Source organism: Crocodylus porosus, unplaced genomic scaffold (assembly GCF_001723895.1).
Source record: "Crocodylus porosus isolate Cpor-Errol unplaced genomic scaffold, CroPor_comp1, whole genome shotgun sequence".
Lineage (NCBI taxonomy): Eukaryota > Metazoa > Chordata > Crocodylia > Crocodylidae > Crocodylus > Crocodylus porosus.
The window spans coordinates 642,801-662,076 of NW_017728953.1; the positions used below are offsets into that span (position 1 = coordinate 642,801).

At 63.6% G+C, this 19,276-nt stretch overlaps 1 protein-coding gene across 3 annotated transcripts in view; it reads right to left on the reverse strand.

Annotated features, from left to right (window-relative positions):
* Positions 1-2,862: 2,862 nt before the first annotated feature.
* Positions 2,863-19,276, reverse strand: part of ASIC1 (acid sensing ion channel subunit 1) — a 63,335-nt gene continuing 46,921 nt past the window's right edge. Inside the window, exons 1-10 of one of the 3 annotated variants that reach the window (XM_019556418.1) lie at positions 16,966-18,047; positions 10,813-10,963; positions 10,082-10,209; positions 9,527-9,677; positions 9,130-9,186; positions 7,989-8,142; positions 7,651-7,742; positions 6,581-6,660; positions 5,901-6,005; positions 2,863-5,682 (exon numbers count right to left, since the gene is read on the reverse strand). In XM_019556418.1, the coding sequence (XP_019411963.1) occupies positions 5,578-5,682; positions 5,901-6,005; positions 6,581-6,660; positions 7,651-7,742; positions 7,989-8,142; positions 9,130-9,186; positions 9,527-9,677; positions 10,082-10,209; positions 10,813-10,963; positions 16,966-17,616 (1,674 nt within the window). In that variant the 5' untranslated portion in view covers positions 17,617-18,047 and the 3' untranslated portion in view covers positions 2,863-5,577. Of the gene's footprint in view, positions 5,683-5,900; positions 6,006-6,580; positions 6,661-7,650; positions 7,743-7,988; positions 8,143-9,129; positions 9,187-9,526; positions 9,678-10,081; positions 10,210-10,812; positions 10,964-12,761; positions 13,957-16,965; positions 18,048-19,276 lie in introns of those variants that run through there. The other 2 variants (XM_019556419.1, XM_019556420.1) reach the window with 2 other exon arrangements.

Here is a 19,276-nt window from a genome sequence, read left to right on the forward strand (position 1 = left end):
GGGGCTAGAGCGCACCGGGGGCAGCGGCGCGCGCCCTCTGGCGGGGCGGGGGGCTGGGCTGGCCTCAGTGGCGGCGGAAGGAGCAATGGGTCCAGGTGGCTGAGGACAGACCGGAGCAGGCTGCCCCGCTCCTTGCAGGCGTTTCAGGCCAGGCAGAGGAAGGTCTGGCTGGGCTGGTGCCACCCAGCCCTCGCTGTCTGCGGCGTAAGGGCGAGAGGAGGAGCACCCCTTGTGCGCTGGCCCCGGAGACTGCAGGGCCACGGCCCTTCGAGGCAGAGGCAGGCAAGAGCCACGCTGCCGGGGCCAGCTGCCTGACTGCCCCGGGTCCGCACCACGTCCAGCGAGGGGCCGGGACCCTGCAGGAACGGCCCGGTGCGTCCCCGCCGGTGGGCTGCTCTGAAACGGTCCCCAGGCCCGCGGCGCCGCCCCGCCTCCTGGCCGCATCAGGCCCAAGGTCACCCCATCTCTGGCAGGGGCTGGCACCGCTGGCTCAGTCTCGGCGGGAGAAGGGAGAAGGGAGAAGGCCCCTGTGAGCAGGGTGCTGTCCCACCGCCTGCAGGGCCCCAGCACGGGTTCTCCCTGCCAGCCCCGTCAGTCCAAAGCCACCTGTTCTTCCCCGACCGACCTCCCCGGAGAAGCACAGGAGCCCTCGCCGTCATCCAAGTCTCCCCTGGATGAGACCGGCTCCGGGCTGCCGAGCCCCCTCAGTGCCCGGGGGGTCCCGTGGGGCTGTGCGGGACGCCCGAGTCCTACGGGCGCAGGCCGTGCAGCGCAGGTGGAAGCGGGTGCTGTTTGGCGATTTAGGGGCAGGGCGCACACCCGCAACCCCCTTCCTCACCATTACACCTTGCCAGTGAGCTGAGCTCACTCCCCCGACCTGAACTCAAAAGAAATGTAGACCTTGGATGACTCTTTGCAGCGTGCTCCAGACTGTAGGAATAGGCAGAGCCGAAGGCCAGCTCCACACCCTCCTGAACCCAGGCGGTGCTGGGGCCCGTGGCCACCGGGAACGGGACTTGGTGCCGGGCAGTCGCCTTCCTCCTTGTGTGTGGGCGGACACTGCGTCCTGGCACCACACTGCTCCAGGCCGTGGGTCTGGGCACATTTGTTCCTCTCCTGCTAACTGGTCCCCATAGCTGCAGGGACATTGTTTTTCCAGCCATATTGCTCCTGACAAGGGGTCGAGTGGTTTTCTGCCGTCCACCTGCTCGGAGGCAGCAGTGTCCATGGCTATAGATTCATAGATGTTAGGGGCTGGACGGGACCGTGCAGATCATGGGGTCCAGCCCCCGGCACTAGGCAGGAAGACAACTGGGGTTAGGTGACCCCAGCGAGGTGACTGTCCAGTCTCCTCTGGAAAACCTCCAGGGTAGGTGACTGCACCACCTCTGGAGGGAGTTTATTCCACAGTCTGGACACCTGGGCTGTGAAGGAGTTTTTCCTGCTATTAAGCCTGAAATGGCTTTCCAGGAGTTTGTACCCATTGGCCCTGGTCTTCCCCAGGGGTGCCCTCATGAACAGTTGTTCACCGAGCTCCCGATGCACTCCTCTGATATAGCAATAAGCCGCTATCAAGTCACCTCTCCACCTTTTCTTCTGCAGGCTTAAGAGGCCCAAGTCCCTCAGCCTCTCCTCGTATGGCTTGCCTTGCAAGTCCCTGATCATACGGGTGCCTCTTCTCTGGACCCTCTCAAGTTTTTCCACACCCTTATTTACGTGTGGCGCCGCACTGTGACAGTGACAGTGGGCTGCGGGGCCACGGCCAGTGACGGTGACTGGTTTCCCCACAGCAGCCCAGGCAGGAGGTACGTCTCTGTGCTGCGCCCTGCCCTTGCACTTGCCCAGCCCGCAGGCCCTTGCCCAGCGCAGGTCCCTCTCGCCTCACAACCCAGGTTCCAGCTCTGTGCTGAAATGCTGAGATGAGCTGGAGGCAGGTAGCGGTCAGCTGTATTCTTCGTACCGCCAGGGACTGTGCACAAAGGCACGGTGCACCCTTGCTGCAGCACTTGCCGACAGCTTGCGTGCCACGGCCGCACCAGTCCTCAGACTGCTGCGGTAGCCCCAGGAGCGGGTGCGATCCCCTCCTCTCATTGCTGTGCCTGCCAGCTGCTCTGAGCACTCGGGGTTTGCTTCATGGCTGGCTCCAGTTAATTTAGGTCCATTAACTCCTTTCAGAGGATGTTGCTTCTACCTAAACAAAAAACCCCTCTTCCTGGCCAGCCTAGCACCAGCCCGGCCCAACAGAAGTGGGTCACAAGCATAGTTTAAATGCACTGCTCTTTGTTGTAGAGAAACACACGGCTGAAAAGGCTTTTGGGCAGAGCTCTTGTTTATGTTCCAGTCTGCACAGTACACTCGGTCCTGCATGCACAAGGGCTACTAAGTCAGACAAGTGAGACAGGCTCTTTCTTCAACGTCAGGTTCTTGCCCCAAACCTACAGCAGTAAAAGGCTTGTGGGCTCACGCTCAGGCAAATCAACAATGGGCAAAGTGTGTTTCCTACACGCTTGAAAACAGACTGCTTTTGCTCAAACCTCCCCAATCGCTGACTCGCCGCCAGAGGAGAAAGCCGGTAAATAGCTGAAAAGATGTCCCTTGGACTGGAAATGCTTCCAGCAGCCCCTCCTTTGGGACCCCCTGATCCAAGTGAGCTGTTACAAAAGGACGCCTGGAGTCTCCAGGACTCTCACAATCTAAGCATGTACTTAAGGCAGGGCCGGAGCTTGTTCTCGCATCACGTCCTCGCTCCACAGCCGTCTGAGAAGTCCACCTCAGCCCTGCAGGGAGCCCAGCCTGTTTGCAGTGCCTACCCGCCCCTGGGAGATTGATTCCTGCAGCCCAGCAAGAGAGAAGAAGGCTGTCTTCATGATTTATACCATCCTTTATATCATTGCTAAGAGTAGCAGGTTTGATGTACAATGCATCTGTCATCTTATTGTGCTTCCTATGAAAATGTGTGTACATAGTACAGATACCAGAGATAATTCAACACTTTATACACTTGAAGGCATTCAGAGATCGGTAACAGAAAATGGCACAATATCAAGGCCTAAATGCTACTGGATGAGTATCTACACTGATATGGCGCATATAGAGGTATATATATATATATATGTACATATATATATATAGTAATATATATTATATATAAGAAATATAAAATGAGGATGATCATAATAAAAACAGACAAACAAATAAAAAATGGTATGCCTCAACAGGTGAGCATCGAGGTCAAATCCAAGCCCCATCTTTAAAAGCTTTAGAGAGAGAGAGAGCGAGAGAGAGAGAGAGCAAGAGAAAACAAAACCAAAAAATAAAATGAAAAGCAACAAAACTGCAAGAAAGATCCATAAGAAAATTTATGGACATGGCCGACCCATTTGTCTTCAGGTGACTGCAGGATACAAAGGACTGACCCTCCCCCAGTTCCTAATTTTGGTCAGGACATGGAAATAACAACAATAAAAGTAAAAGAAAGATTAAAAAAATAATAATCATCATTAAAAAAAAGACTTATTGCAAAAGCTCTTAAAGATAAGTAGCACTTTAGCCCGGCAGGGCCGTTGCTGAACATGGGGCAGAGCTGGACAGGGCTGGAGCCCAGCGTCGGGGGGCGACAGGAAGGCTTTTTCATTGACCGTGGAACAAAACAATTGAGGTTTCCTGGACCGGCAACCCCCGTGGTTGTGACAAACGGCTGCAGCCCAGCAGCCTGGGGTGGGTCTGGAAGGAGCGGTGGTCTATGGAGGGGGCCTGGCTCCCTGAGCACCCCCCCCCACCGAGGGCAGCCGGCTAGCAGAGGCCCCGGGGGACCCGGACCCAGGACAGCTTCTGGCCACTTGCCCAAGCCCTGTGTTTCCAGGAGCAGCTGCTGCCCAGGGGGAGCCCAGCTGCAGGGATGGGGCGGGTGCCCGCCCCCTCCCCAGAGCAAAGAGCCCTGTACCTCAACACGCCCCTCCTGCGGTAAGATACTTGGTGTGGGGAGGGCGGCTGAGGCCCGGGCTGGGGTGTGCGCGTAGCACCTGCCCTGCTCAAAGCTGCTGCCCCGGGCGCTTGGCTCAGTCCAGGGTGCCAGCGCTCCCGGCCGCAGGCGCTCCTGGCTCCAGACTCGCTGATCCAGGAGCATGGTGGGCTTGTGCGTGGCCTGGCGGAAGGGGCGCTAAGCCCCATACCCCCCGGGGGACGAGGATCTGGGCAGGCACCTGCCAGCACGTGGCTGCCCTGGGAAAGCTGAACCAGGGCCTTTGGGGGGGGGGGGGTGTCACACCTGTGTCCGGCTGGTCCAGGGGCTGAGGGGCAGCCTGGGAGCAGCTGGGCTGAGAGGCCATGCTACTGGGCAAGCTTCCCCCGGACCACCACTGCCTGCGCGGTAACGGGCATCCCGGAGATGTGGTCAGGCCCCACATCCCCTGCCCACCCAATGCGCTCGCCCCCATGCGGGTGGCTCGTCAGGCAGGGGAGAGGCCCCTTCTGCAGCGACTTCCCATCCACCTGGGGACTGCTTGGGGGCAGAGCGGCTTGAGGCCCCTCGGGTTCTTTGGAAAGTCCCCCTCCACCCCTGGGGCCAGCCACAGTGGAGGCCGGGAGGGGGCCTCAACTCTCTACATCATGGATGCTTTAGGAAAGGGGGCTGGGGACAGAGACCTCAGAGGGCTGGGGCAGGGCAGCTCGTGGGGATGATGGCGATCGGAGGACTAGAGCTACACTAGCTCACGGAGGGAGCTGGCGTGACCTTGCCTCAGCTCACAGCACCGTGCACGGGTGCATTGGAGGACAGCGGGCGTGATGGGCACAGGGCAGAGCCCCTCCTATGGCGGCAGGCTCCCAAGGACCCTAGACTCAGCGAGACAGTGAGATGCGCTGGGGCTGTGCCCAGGAGGCTGCAGAGGCGCTCGGGGGTCAGCTCTCGCCACCCTCTTCCACCTGCCCCAGGGATGACAACCTGGAGCATCCTGCCGAAGCAGGGGGGACCCAGCCCAGCACACACGGGGGCTGCCTCCTGGGTGGGAGCAAGCAGAGGGACCAGGTTCCCTACACCCGACCTTGCCTCCCAGGGCTCCCCGTGGAAGCAGGATGGAAGGGAAAGCAGGCAAACAGATGGATGGGTGGGGAAGGGCGAGGGTCTCCTCCCCCCGGTGCCGTCGCAGCCACAGAGCTGACTCTTCCTGGCTTCTGGGTTCCTTGCTCTCTTTAGTTAAAAACGAAGGGGGAGGCGAGGGCAGGAGCAGGACAAGGCCTGGGCCCAGCCCGGCATGCGGTAGCTCCCCGCAGGGCGCCGAGGAAGAGACGCCCCCAGTGTCGCGGCACGGCACGGCATGTAGCTGGGCTGGCATGTCCGAGTCTCTAAACTAGGGGTGGGGAGGGGAGCAGCTGCTGTGGAGTCCGTATCCAGGGTCAGAAACCAACCCAACACAACCATCTGCTGCCTGGCCCAGCACCGAGGCCATCATTCTTGTCCGTGTCCCACCGTGGCTAGGAGCAAGGTCCCTAGGTGTGTCCCCTCCGCTGACGCTCCCGGGGAGAGGGGCAGCTCTCCAGAGGGCTTTGGTAGTGTTGGTTGTACATCCAGACGTCGAGTCAGCAGGTGAAGTCCTCAAAAGTGCCCCGGGCTGAGTGATGAGGTAGGATGTTGGCTGCGTACGTCATGCCCGCCGGGTGGCCCCTTATGCTCTCGCAGGGGTTCTGGGCACAGGGGAGAGGCAAGTTAGGAGCAGTCAGTCGCTGCGTGTGGAGACAATCCCAAACCCCCCAGCAATGGCAATGCGAGCACTGCTAGAGAGGGACAGGTCCTTAGAGGGGCAGCCCTTTAATGCCCTGATGCCCCCACTACGTGGGCATCGGAGGGTGGAGGCTAACTCTGGCCGGGCCCAGGGCACCGGGGTGGGGTGCCGAGTACTCACGTGGCGCTTCACATCATCCATGCTCAGAGCAACGCCCTGGTCCGCGTTGTTCCTTCTGTGGTTCTTTCGGCACTTGCCCCGGCGACACAGCTTGTGCTTTATAACCTGGGGGCAGCAAGAGCATCTGTTGGCGGAGACAGTCCCTCTGGACACGAACAGCCCTGTGCTCTTCAAAGCTGGGGAAGGGCCAGGTCGCCAGTGATGGGACGTCTGTGACGGGAAACGCTCAGGCCAGATCCTGCTTCCAGCAGGGGATGCAGTGTGACTCCACGTCCTGCACACGCGCTGGGAGGGCTGAGAGCACAACCCCACAGCACCAGGGTCTAGGTAGGAAGGGTGGGATAAGAGTATGGCGGGGAGGGGGTCTTCACAGGAGGAATTTAGGTCCATAAGGATTGGAAGAGGAGCCCAAGCCTGGCAGAGGCCCAGGGAGTGGCAAAGGAGAAAAACCCAGGCTGACGTGACGGGGCTGGAGGGTAAGACCAGGCCAAGAGCAGCCGGCAGGCAAGGGACGTGGAGTGGGGGAGCAGCTGCTCTCGGCAAGGCAGGTTCTGGGCAGGCAGGTTGGCAGGGAGGGGACCTCTGGGGAGCGCTCCGCTGCACGGCAGGGAAGGGGGCTTCATCCCCCCGCTGCTGACCAGGCTCCAAAGCCAAGGAGAAGGGAGAGCGAGGCAACTCACCTCATACACATAATCAACCAGCTCTAGCACAGTCAGGATACTGGCCCCAATAAACAGCCCCATCTGCCCACCAATGTCACCTGCAGAGGAGACGGGATGAGAGGCAGTCAGGGGGGGAGCAGCAGGCTCTGCTCCCTGGGGCGGGTGACAGCAGGGATGGAAGCAGAGAAGGAGAAAAGAAAGGAGGTGGGAGGGAGGAGGCGGCAGCTGCACCTGTTGTAGTGACTCATTTGCCTGCAGCAATAGGCCGGATCCCTCTGCCGTTAGTTCACGCTAATCTTGTTAGCGCCTGCCTGTGATGGGCATCCGTGCAAGGCCAATGCCTGGTAAGATCAGCTGGGGACTGTGGGCCTGACCCTAGAGAAGTCAGCGGGGGGGGCATGTGCCCCAGAAGAGGCAAGCCAGGACGGCCTGTGACCCACTGTAGACAGGGACTGTGCCCCGGGGGGTGGGTGGACACCACCTATCTTGGGCACTTCCACTCCCGGAGGTGCAGCGCGGGTCCCCGCAAGCTGCTGTGACTGCATGTGCACATCTCACCCAACTGCCTGTCCTTTATCTGCAGCTCTCTGCCAGGCTCAGCTCCAGCCCTCAGCCTCCCCATGGCTCACCCACTGCTCCACAGGCCTTGGTGGTCCTCAGCTCAGGCTGAGGCTGGGCGCCCAGGTGACACAGGCGTGACTCGGCGGCCTTGCCCCACGAGCTCCCCCCGAGCCCAAACCTTGACTGCGCCGCACAGATGGAGCGGATGAAGCCACCGGCATTTTCTAGATCCTTTCTTCAAAAAGCCCAAGTGCCTGGAGGCTGAGGAGGGAGGCTGGTGCGAGCAGGCATGGCTTCTGCTGCTGCCGAGCAGGCTGGTGGGTCACGCTGCTCACAGCACTAGGGTCCCCAACTGCCCTCCCTGCCCCAGATCTCGTGCTCCCCATGGCCAGGCAGGAGGGAGGGCCCGTAGGCCTGAGAGGCCGCCTAGGATCCCCGCTGAATGGACCCTCAGCACACGCCAGGCTAGCACTGCTCAGGAGTGAGTGTCTGTCCCTGAGCATGGCCGCCAGCACCTGCAGACTCACCCAGCAAGCCAGCCACCTCGTAGGCTTTCTTCTGCTCGATGGTCTCGTAGTTCAGGGCTTCAAAGAAGATGTCCAGCACCAGGATGTTCTCTCTGCAAGAGAGGGGTGAGAGGGGCGTCAGAGCTGCACACATCAGCATGGGGTGTGCAAGCAAAGACCCCAGCAGGGCCCAAGGCTAGGGAGGCAGGGGCTCAGTCAGCACCAAGCCCCCTGCAGCTCTGAAGACAGGGTGGGCACCCGCCAGAGGAGTCGGTGGGAGGCAAAGCCCTTCTGGCCTGGGCACCCCTCAGCTCTGCCCACACAACCAGCCCCTGCCTTTCCTTCTCCCCCCAGCGCACCCGATGTACTGTTCTGACTTGTTGTACTTCTTGGCCAGGTACTTCGCCGAGGCCTTGCTGGGAATCTTCACCATGGACAGCTCCTTGCCGTAGCGGGTCACGTTGCAGGGCATCTCACAGATGCAGTAATTGTTGTCCTTCTCCACCAGGAAATCTGGGAGCAGGAGATCAGAGCGGATCAAACCAGACTCTACTAGGGCCGCGGGGCTGTTTGCAACCCTCAGGCCAGCACCCCTCGGGATGACGACTGACCTGGGGCACTCACGGAAGTGACTCAAACTACAGAAACTGTCACCAGCTGCCAACCGTGCGGATACAAGGAGAGGAAGGGGCGGCGATGGGTGACGGAGGAGGGCGGAGGTGGGAAACACGGCACAGAAGGTCATGAAACAAAGCGCTTCATAAAAGCGTGCCTGCAGGTCAGGAGGGGTGAAAGTCAAGGGGTACTGGGGGCTGCTGTGGCCGAGTCCCTACCGCTGCCTGCCACGGGCAAGGCTCTGCCACGATCCAGGTGGCAATGGGGTTGCTGGCAGGACTGGCAGCAGGGGTTGTTGGGTCTTTTCCCTCTCTTCGGGGGCTCGTGCAGATAAAAGGATCAGAGTCTACTGCAGCTGCCTGCTTGTGGAGCTATTCCTTTGGCTTATGCTTTTGGCGGTGATAAGACAAGGCTCGCATCCCAAGGAAGGCCATGGCAGGAGCACAGACAGCATCAGGCTGGGGACCAGGGAGGCCCCTTGGATATAACTAGAGCTTCTTCAGCCAATATGGCTTGGTGACATTGTTATGCTGTGGACAGTAAGACCCATCTAACACACGGAGTGCAGATCAGGACACGGCTACAGCTCAGGGCTTCCTCCCCCGCGACATGCGGCCGAGGCGCTCGGGCCCCAGAGGTGCCTGGGCAAAGGCCCAGGTCAGAACAGGACGGACCCCATGCCGAGGCTACTTGCACCTTCCTGGCATGTAGTGAGGGTGGAGATGCTGCAGGGAGGTGCAACTTAAGCAGGGCTGAGGACAGCTTCCAAGGGAGCTTCATCCACCCTCCAGCTGCTGCGAGGGGCTTTCCTCACCCCGGCAGGAGCCGCGCACCTGTCTCCGGGCCAGAGGCCAAACCTGCAAGGGGGCGGCAGGGCAGCCTCACCTAGGGCCGGGTCGGCGCACTCCTTGTACTGCTCGGGGGTGCAGTAGGGAGCATCGCCTGCAGAAAGAGAGAAAGAGCAACACCTCAGCAAGGCCTGTGCACCAGGACACGATCCCAGTGGACCCAATCCAGGGAGCAGGGGAGATGCTGGGCTGCACGAACCATGGTCTGATCTGCCTGGGACAGGGATATTGGCCCCTCACCAGCATCCCCAGCAGGGGTCCAGACCCTGAGCGGTGGGCTGTATGAACTCCCCACCCGAGGACATGCCTGCCTCATGCTTTATCATTTTGGCAGGGGGGCGAAGGTGGCGCCCTGGTCCAAAGTGGCTCTCCTTAGCTCCCTGCTGGGCGGCTCCGGAGCTGCCTGCACTCCCCACCAGCCCTCAGGGGCTCACCAGGCATATGCACCATGCGGCAGTTGCAGTTCTCCACCAGGTAGCGGGTCTCGCAGTCGATGCGACAGGCCGTGATGCTGTAGGTATCGAAGAACTCGGAATCGCCAGTGATGGCCTTGCAGTCGCCCCAGGGAGGGGGCAGGTAGATAAGCTGGGGGTCAAGAACAGGAGGCATGAGGACAGGAGCAGCACCCCGGGAGCAAGCGAAGAGCCCGCCAGCCGCAGGCCTTTGGGCCTGAGGAAACCCCACGGCAGGTCGCTGCCTTCACTGGCTGGACGAGGACACTGTTTGAGGCTGCACGTGGGGCAGCAGCAAGCCTGGGCTACCACTTGGGAGTCCTGGCCCTCAGCCCGACTCCAGTGACTAGACCCAGAGGCTGTTTCTGGCCCCAGAATCACGGTCCAATCCTGCCAGGCTCCGGCTCTGCTGCAGGACTTTCCTCCTCCCCTGGCCATACACAGCGTGGGGGTGGTTTTCTGCTCTGCAAAGAGCGGGCAGACGCAGCTCAGGGGCTGCCAGGGCAGTACCTGCCCGGGACCGGCCATGCCCCTCACCCGCTGCTCCTGGCAGGACACAAAGGTCTGAAATCCTGGTGCGACCCCAAACCCCAGCTGGTCGATTAAGGGCGGCTCATCCTGGCTGTGGATTTGCACTTTGATCCCAGCTTCGAAGGAGGTCTCATCTGCGAGAAACAGAAAGGCAGGACACAGGTGTGCGGCACTCCCCACAGTGACAGCGCAGCCATGCCCTGGGCTCTCACGTTTCTCCTGCCCGGTCTCCCAGGCTCCTCTCCCCGGTCAGGGCCGCGTGCCCAGGGACCCCCGTGCCTAGGAGGCTGCAGCGCCAGGCTTGTCCAGGCAAGGGACGTGCAGTGCACAGGGGCGAGGGGGATGCTGGCCCGCACACCCGTCCCCACGCCACGGGCTTGAGCGCAATTGCTTGGGCTGCCGTCCCCTGGGACTGCAGCACTGGAAGTGGCTGGCACGATCCACAGACAAGTGATGGCTGCTTCATTTACATGGGTAGGCAGTTGCCATGGCAAATAATTGAGGTAGGAAAAGAAGGACGGGGAAAAAGAGGCTGACAAAGAAGTGGGGCGGGGTTGAGAAGACGGGGGGCTACGGGAGGAGCAGGGGGACACTTCTCCGGACAACTGCCCCTGCCCCAGCTGGGGACGGCACAGGCTTGCGCTGCCCCGGGCAGGCGGCTGGCACGGACCGCGTGGGGCAGGGGGCTCCTGGGTGGCTCCGGGGGCTTTGCGAGCACCTGCCCCGGGGCCCGTTACCTGTCTCGCCCCAGATGGGCAGGTACTCGTCCTGCTGGATGTCCAGCATGATCTCCAGGCCATTGCCGGTGCCGCCCTTCACGGTGATGAGAGGGGACTTCCCGTCCTGCCCCGCGTTGAAGGTGTAACACTTCCCGTAGCGCGTGAAGACCTGTGGCGGGGGGCACAGGGGGGGACAGTCAGGGCCACGGCCGAGCCCGCGGGCCGTGCCCTCCCGCAGGGCTGGCTCTCCAGGCCTCGGCGCGGCCTGTCACAAAATTGGCGGCACGCGGGGCCGACCCCGGGGATCCATCTGTGCTGGAAACGGTCTCGCAGCGCAGTAACCGTGGCAACCGCCCCGCAGCCCCGCGCAAGAGGACTGGAAATGGAAATACGGCATCAGCCGAAAGCCCGGGCTGCCTGCGGGTCCCTCGCCCCGGGGCGGGCAGGCCACCAGCTCTTAGTCACATTGCACTTGGTCGCGTTTCCTTTGCAGATGCGCCGCGAACGGGCTCCATTATGGGCACCGGCGCGTAATTAACATAACGAGGAAGACGGGGAATGTGATGAGACTGCGGATCCTGCCTCTCATCTAGGGAAGCAAGAGCAGCCGGGAAAGGCTTGCTCACCGCCCCTCCTCCCTGGCCAGCCTCCGTTGCTCGAGGTGGGGACCGGCGACGGGGGAGGCAGGGGCTCGCACCCGGGCGCTAAGTGGCAGAGCCGGGCCTCGGCACCCGTCTGCCAAACCACCGAGCTGGAAACAGAGCTGGGGGGCCGCAGCCTCCAGCCCCCCACTCCTTCCCAACAGTGCAGGACCACAGGCTAGCTTCGCTGTCCCTGGAGCCGCAGGCCTCGCGCTCCAGACCCGCTCGCCCCCGAGCTCCAGAGCTGCCAGGGCCCAGCTGTGCCAAAACAGCTGGGCTGCACGCCAGGCAGCCCATCTTCGGGGAGGAGCGGTGCCAGCCCTCCAACCAGGCAGGGGGTTTTCCTGCCCCCTTGCCCCCAGGAGCCCTCCTCGCCCTTCCTGCTCCCTCCGTGACTCCGATCCGCGTGCCGGCGCCGGCCAGGATGTGGCTGAGCAGGGCACGCGTGGCTCAGCCGGCGTGCCACTGCCCTGCGAGGGGCGCCGGAGACGGCACGGAAACCCGAACCTGGACTGGTCTGGCCCTGGTGGCTTGAACCGCACGGGGGCCACCCAGGCCAAGTGTCCCTGGCCCTCGTGTCGGCGGTCCCAGGACAGCAGGGTGGCCGTAGCCGAGCGCAGGGGGTGCTGTGATGGCCAAGGCCAGCGCTCCCGTCTGCCTGTTCAGAGGAGCACTTTCCCCTCTGCTTGCCCCGTGCAGGTGCCGGGATTCAGGAGGCACCTCCTGGTCTTTCCCTTGGCCCGTTCCCCCCCCGCCCAACAAATGCCAGACCCAGCAGCGCTGCAAGGGACCGATTCACCCACTCGACTGTTCAGGCGCAAGAGGGGCCTGGGCGCAGCCCCTGCGCTGCCAGCTGGGAGCACAGCCGAGTGCCACGCGCTGGCATCTGGCGTCCCTTGGCCCTCCGCGCATCCCCGTGAGCTGCTCCCGCAAGGCGCTGAGGTCAGGGCACGCAGCCTCCTGCGTGTGAACCAGGTGAGTCCCAGAGGCGCTTCCCTCGGCCCCACTGCCCCCACGCTAGCTCAGCAGGGCAGGCTGGCGGTGCTGGGAACCGCAGACGCTCACCCCCCCTCAAAGGTAAAAGAAATTGCTTTTGCAAAGCCTTGAGCCCCAGAGAAGCCCTTACCGGCTTACTCCTCCGGTCTCAGCCAGGTGTCCCGTTTCCCAGCCTGCTCCACGTGGCCTCCCTCCAGCTCCCGACTGCCAGGTCCATGCACACTCCTCCTCCCCCTCCCCAGCGTACACGGCGCGCTGGCATCTCCCTGGCCTCCTCCCTCCCGCGGGCCGGCGGGTCTTCAGCCAGCCCCGTCGCCACCCCGGACTCACGGTGGTGAAGTCGTGGGGCCCGCAGCGCTCGCCCCGGAAGCGACAGGAAAGCAGCATCTCCTCGAGCTGGTGGCCCAGCCGGTCCAGGAGGTGGAGGGTGTTGTGGCCCTGCGGCGGGGGCGGCAGGTAGTGGGAGAAGTCCAGCAGCTTCTCCAGCCAGCGCCAGCGCTCCTCGCGCAGCAGCTCGCGCGCCGCCGGCTCCGGCCGCAGCCGCTGGGTGAGCAGCCCCAGCCAGTAGCCGGCCAGGTGCAGGTCGGCGCGGCCCATGCGGCGCAGCAGCAGCAGGTTGTTGTTGCAGATGGTGACGGCGGGGAAGGTGAGGTTGCGGGCGTAGGCCACGTGCACCTTGGTGTGCACGGGCGAGGACAGCAGGTAGCGGATGCGGTTGGACGACCAGGTGAGCAGCAGGGCCAGCGAGGCCAGTATGGCCAGCGCCCAAAAGGCCCGGCGCGGGCAGGACAGCCGCCCTGAGAAGACGTAGCGCAGCCCGTGGAACTTGGTCTGCTCCAGGAGGAAGGCGGCAACGTCCTGCAGGGAGCCCCGGTCCCTGCCCGCTGGCTCCACGGTGCGCCGGGCCCAGCCCGGCTCCCACCCCTCTTGGGGCCGGGCAACCCTCTCGGGCAGCGGTGGGAACATGGTGGCAGGAGACAGGGAGTTAGGGGCAGGGAGCCTGCACCCAGAGCAGGATCTCCCTCCCTGCCTCTACTCGCCGTGGCTCTGCCTTCCCAGCATCGCCAGCTCCCTCCCAGATGGCTCACGGCTCCGCTCCCACGCAGAGCGCTGGCAGGGCCCCCGGAGCAGACGGTCTGAAGGCAGCTCCAGCTCCCCGGAGCCTTGCTCCCATGCCGTTCCTGCCACTCCTGAGCAGCCTCCTGTCCCCTTCTCTGGGCGAGAGGATGCTGAATCCTGCCTGCAGCCTCCTCAGGCAGCAGCTTCCAGCACAACGCCTTGGTGACTGGGGAACTGTCTCCCTCTGGCAGCCGCTGCCAGTGACTGCAGCTCCCCTTGCCTCCGTGCACCCAGCACGGCAGGGTGGGACTGCAGCGGTTCACTGCTTTGCCTTGGGACACGGCGTGCGTGGCCTGGGAGAAGAGGGCTTCCTAGAGAGCGCGCAAACCGCAGCCTGCCCAGAGATGTGGCTGCAGGCGTGCGCGCGCAGGGACCAGGCTGCAGCCAGGGTGGGGGAGACAAGCCCGCAGGCGCTGCCTCCACCCGAGGCATCTGGCTTCACATCGACCACCTGGCAAGTGCCCCCCGTGGTCCCTGGTGGCTGCAGGGTGCCCTCCTGATGCCTCAGCTGGGCACCAGGCCTGCACCAGGCCTGTCCTGGTTTGTGAGCAAGGCGTCGGCTTGCAGCAGCCCCGTGGTGGTGCAAGGAGGCTGCGGTCCCGCTGGAGCCAGGGCTCCGGCAGGCGGGAATGGCGCAGTCCCACCACTTTGCCGGCCCGCAGGTAGCAGGGCAGCAGCAGAGGCCAGGCCTCAGAGGCTGCCCAGGGCCTGCAGCAGCGGTGGGGGCAGGAGGAACGGGGCAGCCTCCCCTCCGGAGCCCGGTGTCCTCAGCCTGCGGCCGGCGCTCAGGGCCCTGCAGCACCCTCGCTCCCTCCTCTGGCCCCACCTCCACCTGCCCACCCCTTGGCCACCACTGGACCCCTCCCAGGGACCCTCCTGCCGGGGGGGCTCTGCTGACCCTCTCCAGCCTGGTCTGTGCAGGGCAGCGCTGCTGCCCACAGCAAGCGTCTGCAGCTCCAGCATGGCCAAGAGCTAGAGCTGCCTCTCGGGATCAAAAGGGTTTGGCTCTGCCCTCCCGTTCCAGGCTCCATCAGGAGGTCCCACAAGGGCATCCTGCGAGCTGGGACTCAAGGACTCCTCCTGGCGTCCAGTGGCTAGCTGCGGGGTTTTCCTCGGAGACAGCCGGTTGTGGCACTGCAGCCCCCAGCCTGTCTGTACCTCCTGGGCCGGATGCCACTTGGAGCAGGACAGGCCTGCCTGCACCAGCAAGGAGTCCTCCAAGCCTGTCCTCAGGTGCTACCACACCAAGCTGGGGAGATGCTCAGGGTGCTAATGGAGGCTCCAGAGCCAGCAGGGATCTGCTGCAAGACCGTGGGCTGCTGAGCTGGAGCAGGGCAATGCTTGCCACAGCCTGACATGTCTCATATTCGGCTCTGGAGAAGGGGATGGCAAGGAGTCACCCGTCTTCTGTCCCCAGCCCCCTCCCCCGAGGCTCCTCTCCTGGCATCCAGCGCAGCCCCTGTGCCAGGCGGCAGGACCAGGCAGGCGAAACGGTAACCCCCAGGGTCACAGCACCCAGCGGGCATGCTGCTGCACCCGGCAGGTCCATCTGATAGCGAGAGCCTCCTACTGTGCCCACCCCTGGGCCCCGGTGGGGCAGGATGGCCGGGGAAGCACACGACGGGAACCCACACCCAGCCCTAAGGAGGCCGGCTGTAGCACAGGACATCTGCCTTCCAGCAACCCGCTGCACAAAGCACCCCCCAGCGCCAGCCTCCCTGCAACCTCCTAAAGAGGTCAGGTAAGAAACAGCCGCTGGGTTTCGTGTCGACAGGCTCGTGCAACCTCCCACTCTCGTTCCAGTCCCTGCTCCCTGCGCAGTCGGCCGCGCGCCCCACGGCTCCAAGGACGATCATTCCTGCAGCCCGGGTTTCCCGGCTCCCGGCTCCTCCGGGGCCACGGAGGTTAGGCCTATAGGGCCACAGCACAACCTGGCTAGCTCAGCCAGCCCTGGCATCCCGCAGCTGCAGCCCCCCGCTCCCAGCCTCCTCGTAGTGGGACTGACAACCCCGGCTGTCCCCGAAGCGCCCCCACCCGCACAAGTGTATCTGTGTCGTCCTCTCCCCTCCAGCGCTGACCTTGCCCTGGTGAGAGAAGCCTCTGGGGCTGAGCTATCGACCAGCTATCGGGTGTCTCCTTGGCCCGTGGAAGGAGAGCGCCCAAGCGCACACAGCGTGCGGGAGCTGGGCACGTGAGATATTGCTTGGTAAAGGCGAGCTGGGAGGGAGGCAAAGACATTTTCCAAGACCCTCCAGACCCCCAAGCGGCAGGCTCCTTGCCAGGGCCGGGACAAGGACCTGGATGGACCTCTGGGAAGAAGGAAGAGCGCGGGAAGAGAAGTGAGGACCAGAAGAGCAGAGCCAAGCCCCTCGAGCGCCGCGCCAGGCTGCCCAGGGCTCCCCTGCTTACCATCCCTGAAAGCAGCCCCACCATTTGGGCTCAGGGATGCAAAATGTTGTCGTCTTGCCCGGCGCAGACACAGCGTCCTGAGGCTGGTCCTTCTGCACTGGCCCTTGGGTAACCCCTCACAAAGCACAGGCTCCCAGCTTGGCAGCCCGGCCCCCTGCCCGGCATTGGCACCTCCCTTGGGTGGGCCGGGCCCGGCGCTCCCTACCACTGGCACCCGCAAGCAGGACCAGCATTTCCACAAGTGGGTGCCTCCCTCCCCTGCAAACTTGTGACACAGGGTGCCCCGCCTTGGCCTGCTCCTCCTCCTCCTGCCCTCGCCCTGGCTCCCCAAGCAGTTCAGGTCAGTGTGTGCCCCAGGCACACGTGGAGCATCTTAATTGCAGCAAGCAGTGTGTTTCCCACAAGGAAGCCGGGAGGCCTGGCTGGTGCTAAAAATGGAGCTAGGAGGTGCTGGGAGAGACCAGTCTGATCCGCTGCACTTGGATGTCAGAGCTGAGCGCTAGCGACTCGCCGCAGCAGTCAGAGCCTGCGCGCCAAGGCAGATGGCCTCCTCGCTTCGGGGCAAGGGGGCAAATGGCGATGAAGCTGCAGCAGTGTCGCCTGGAAGAAGGGCGCCCGGCAAAGGGGCTGTCAGGTCCTCGAGGAAGCAGGGAGTGATGTACGGGGTCAGAGCGCCACCGTAGACCAGATTTCCTGTGGCAGCGCCAGGTCCCTGCTGGTGGAAACACCCCACATGGGGCATCTGCTCCCCATAAGGCCAGCCCGGGGCCCCGACTGCAGCCCTACGAGCACCACTCAGCCTCCCCCAATGCCACAGTCCCGCCGAGCCCCAATGTCACGCCTTCCTGTTCCTCCCACGCAGGCATCGGAGGGCACCCAGCACTGTGCAGCCCTCACTGCGCCTGCACAGCAGCGAGAAACAGGCCTGCGAGGACGGGGCCTAAGACGGAGACGCGCTCCCAGATATCTGCCACCGAGGGGGACAGCTGGAGCGGGCTTTACTCACCACGGAGAAGTCCTCCGGGCTGCACTCGATGCCCCGGTAGCTGCAGCTCAGCAGCATGTCCTCCAGCTGGTGGCTGGCGCGGCCGTAGAAGGCATGCAGGTTCAGGGGCTCCTCAAAAGTCTCCGGACCGGGCTGGGCCACCGGGAAGCCTGGCTCCATCCAGGCCTCGTACTCTACCAGGGGCGCGATGTACAGCAGGTCGTCCTGGCTGAGCTGCGACGTCCGGACGCGATTGACGTTGCAGAAGGTGATGGCTGGGAAGGTCATCTCGGCGCTGTCCTGCTCGTCCAGCAGCGTGACGTGGTGGTACTCCAGGTAGTAGATGATGCGGTCGGCCACCTGGTAGAGGAACATGGAAAGGGAGAGCAGGAAGGCCAGTGCCCAGAGGGCCTGCCGCACGCCAAAGCCACCCTCCACGAAGATGTGGCCGACTCCGTGCAGCGTGCAGCCGCTCGCGAAGGCCGCCAGGTCCGTGGCCGTTCCCCGCTCCTCCTCCTCTGCTTCCTCCTCCTCCTGACCATACAGGAACTGGTCCGCACCTTCCTCGCCTCTGCCCGTGGCCCCGTTGCTCCGGTGCCCTTCCTCGCTGGAGAAGGAGATGGTGCAGAATATCTGGAGGGGCATCCTGCAGCGCCCCTCCGCCCCGCGCATTCAGCCACGGGCCGGATAGCGCCCACGGCCTTTGCTCCGGTCCCCTGGGGTGGGTGAAGACAGAAGGGTCTGAGAGGCGGGGAGCACGAGAACAAGGGACGGGGAGCGACAGCCGGGGAAAGTTGAGTGAGAAAGAGCCGGTGGTGGAAGGAGAGCGACTGAGCGAGGAAATCAGAGACGTGGGGGGGAGGGTGACAGAGGGAGGAGTGGAGGGAGAGGGAGGAAAGGGGAAGAGAGAAGAGAATGAGGCCGGACTGGAGGAGTGCGGGGAAGGGGATGACAGGAGGAGGAGCCAGGGGCGGTTCTGTGGGCCCTACCTGGCCCTCCTGGGACGCGGGTCTGGACCGCGGCTGGCAGGGCAGAGCAGAGATGTGTTGCTGACTCCGAAAGCTTCGCCGCTTGATTAGCTAACAAGTTGGGAGCTCCTGGCCCCGGCGCTCCGCGCAGTTGCCAGCTCCGGACGGTCGCACGCGTGTGTGCACGCCGAGCCGGCAGCCTGGCACTGGAATCGGCCCCAGCCAGCAGGGCCGGGGCCGGACTCGGCCCCTGCGCCAGCCTGGCCGTTTCCCGAGCCCAGCGTGTCTCAGCGCCGCGGGGCTATCGGGAGTCCAGGGCCAGAGGGAAAGCAGGACACGCGCTTCTCCTGCTCTGCGCGGTTAACGGGCGGCACGCGTTCCCAGCCGCCTTCCATGAAGCCAGAAACCCCAGAGGAGACCAGGTCCAGGCTTTCCTCTAAGCCCCAGCACCGGGGTCTGGCTTCCCTCTGACAGGCTGAATGGAAACGGGGCCAGGTGGGTCAGCCTCTGGGCCGCAGGTCTGCAAGGGACTCCAGATAACTCCGTGGGGGCACAGCTCAGGCCTGGTGCTGGACACCATGCTGCTTCCAGAGGCCGCCGGGACGGGGCTGACCCCGAGTCGGGGCTGACCCCACTCCAGCCGGCTTAGAGGGTGCTGGGCTTCTGCGCTGTGATGACTCTGGAAGATGAACGCCCCGGTGCTTTGGCCAAATCTAGGTAACTCCATGCCCTTCTCCCTAATTGCAAGGGGATGCAGTGCTCTTCTTCATTTCCTGCTCGAAGTAATGGCAGCCTTGGGGCACGCAATGAGCTGTCGCGCTCCACTCCAGAGCTGGCTGCACCTGCGTCAGCAGTAATTCCCTGGCAATAAGCAGATCAAAGCTGCAGCTTACAGGAGCCAGGCAGATGCCCGCTGCCCCTTCAGGACACAGCTCACCCAAGATGCTGGCCTGCTGCTGGGTGGCTGGGCTGGGGTGGCACAGGCTTGGTGCAGGGTGGCAGGAAGGGCAGCCCCAGTGGCGGGGGGCTGCGGCCCAGCTCCTCGACCCTCAGCCATGGTGGCAACGGTCACGCGGAGGCCGCAGCTCAGCCTCCAGCCCCAGTAGGTCAGTGATGGAGAAGCCCTCGGTGTGCAAGCTGGGGCCGTCCAGCCACACCTCCTTCTTGCTGGGTATCGCCGCCTTGCCCTTGCCCAGCCCTCGGCACCTCCTGCAACACCAACTGGGGGCTAGTTAGCCCACTGCCCCAGCCAGCTGGCTCCAATCAGCTCTGCAACCCCTGGCCACTGAAGTCCCCCGACAGCTGGGGGGCAGGGTGTGTGCATGTGTGTGGCACCCGCCCTGGGCGGTCACCCATGCTGCCCA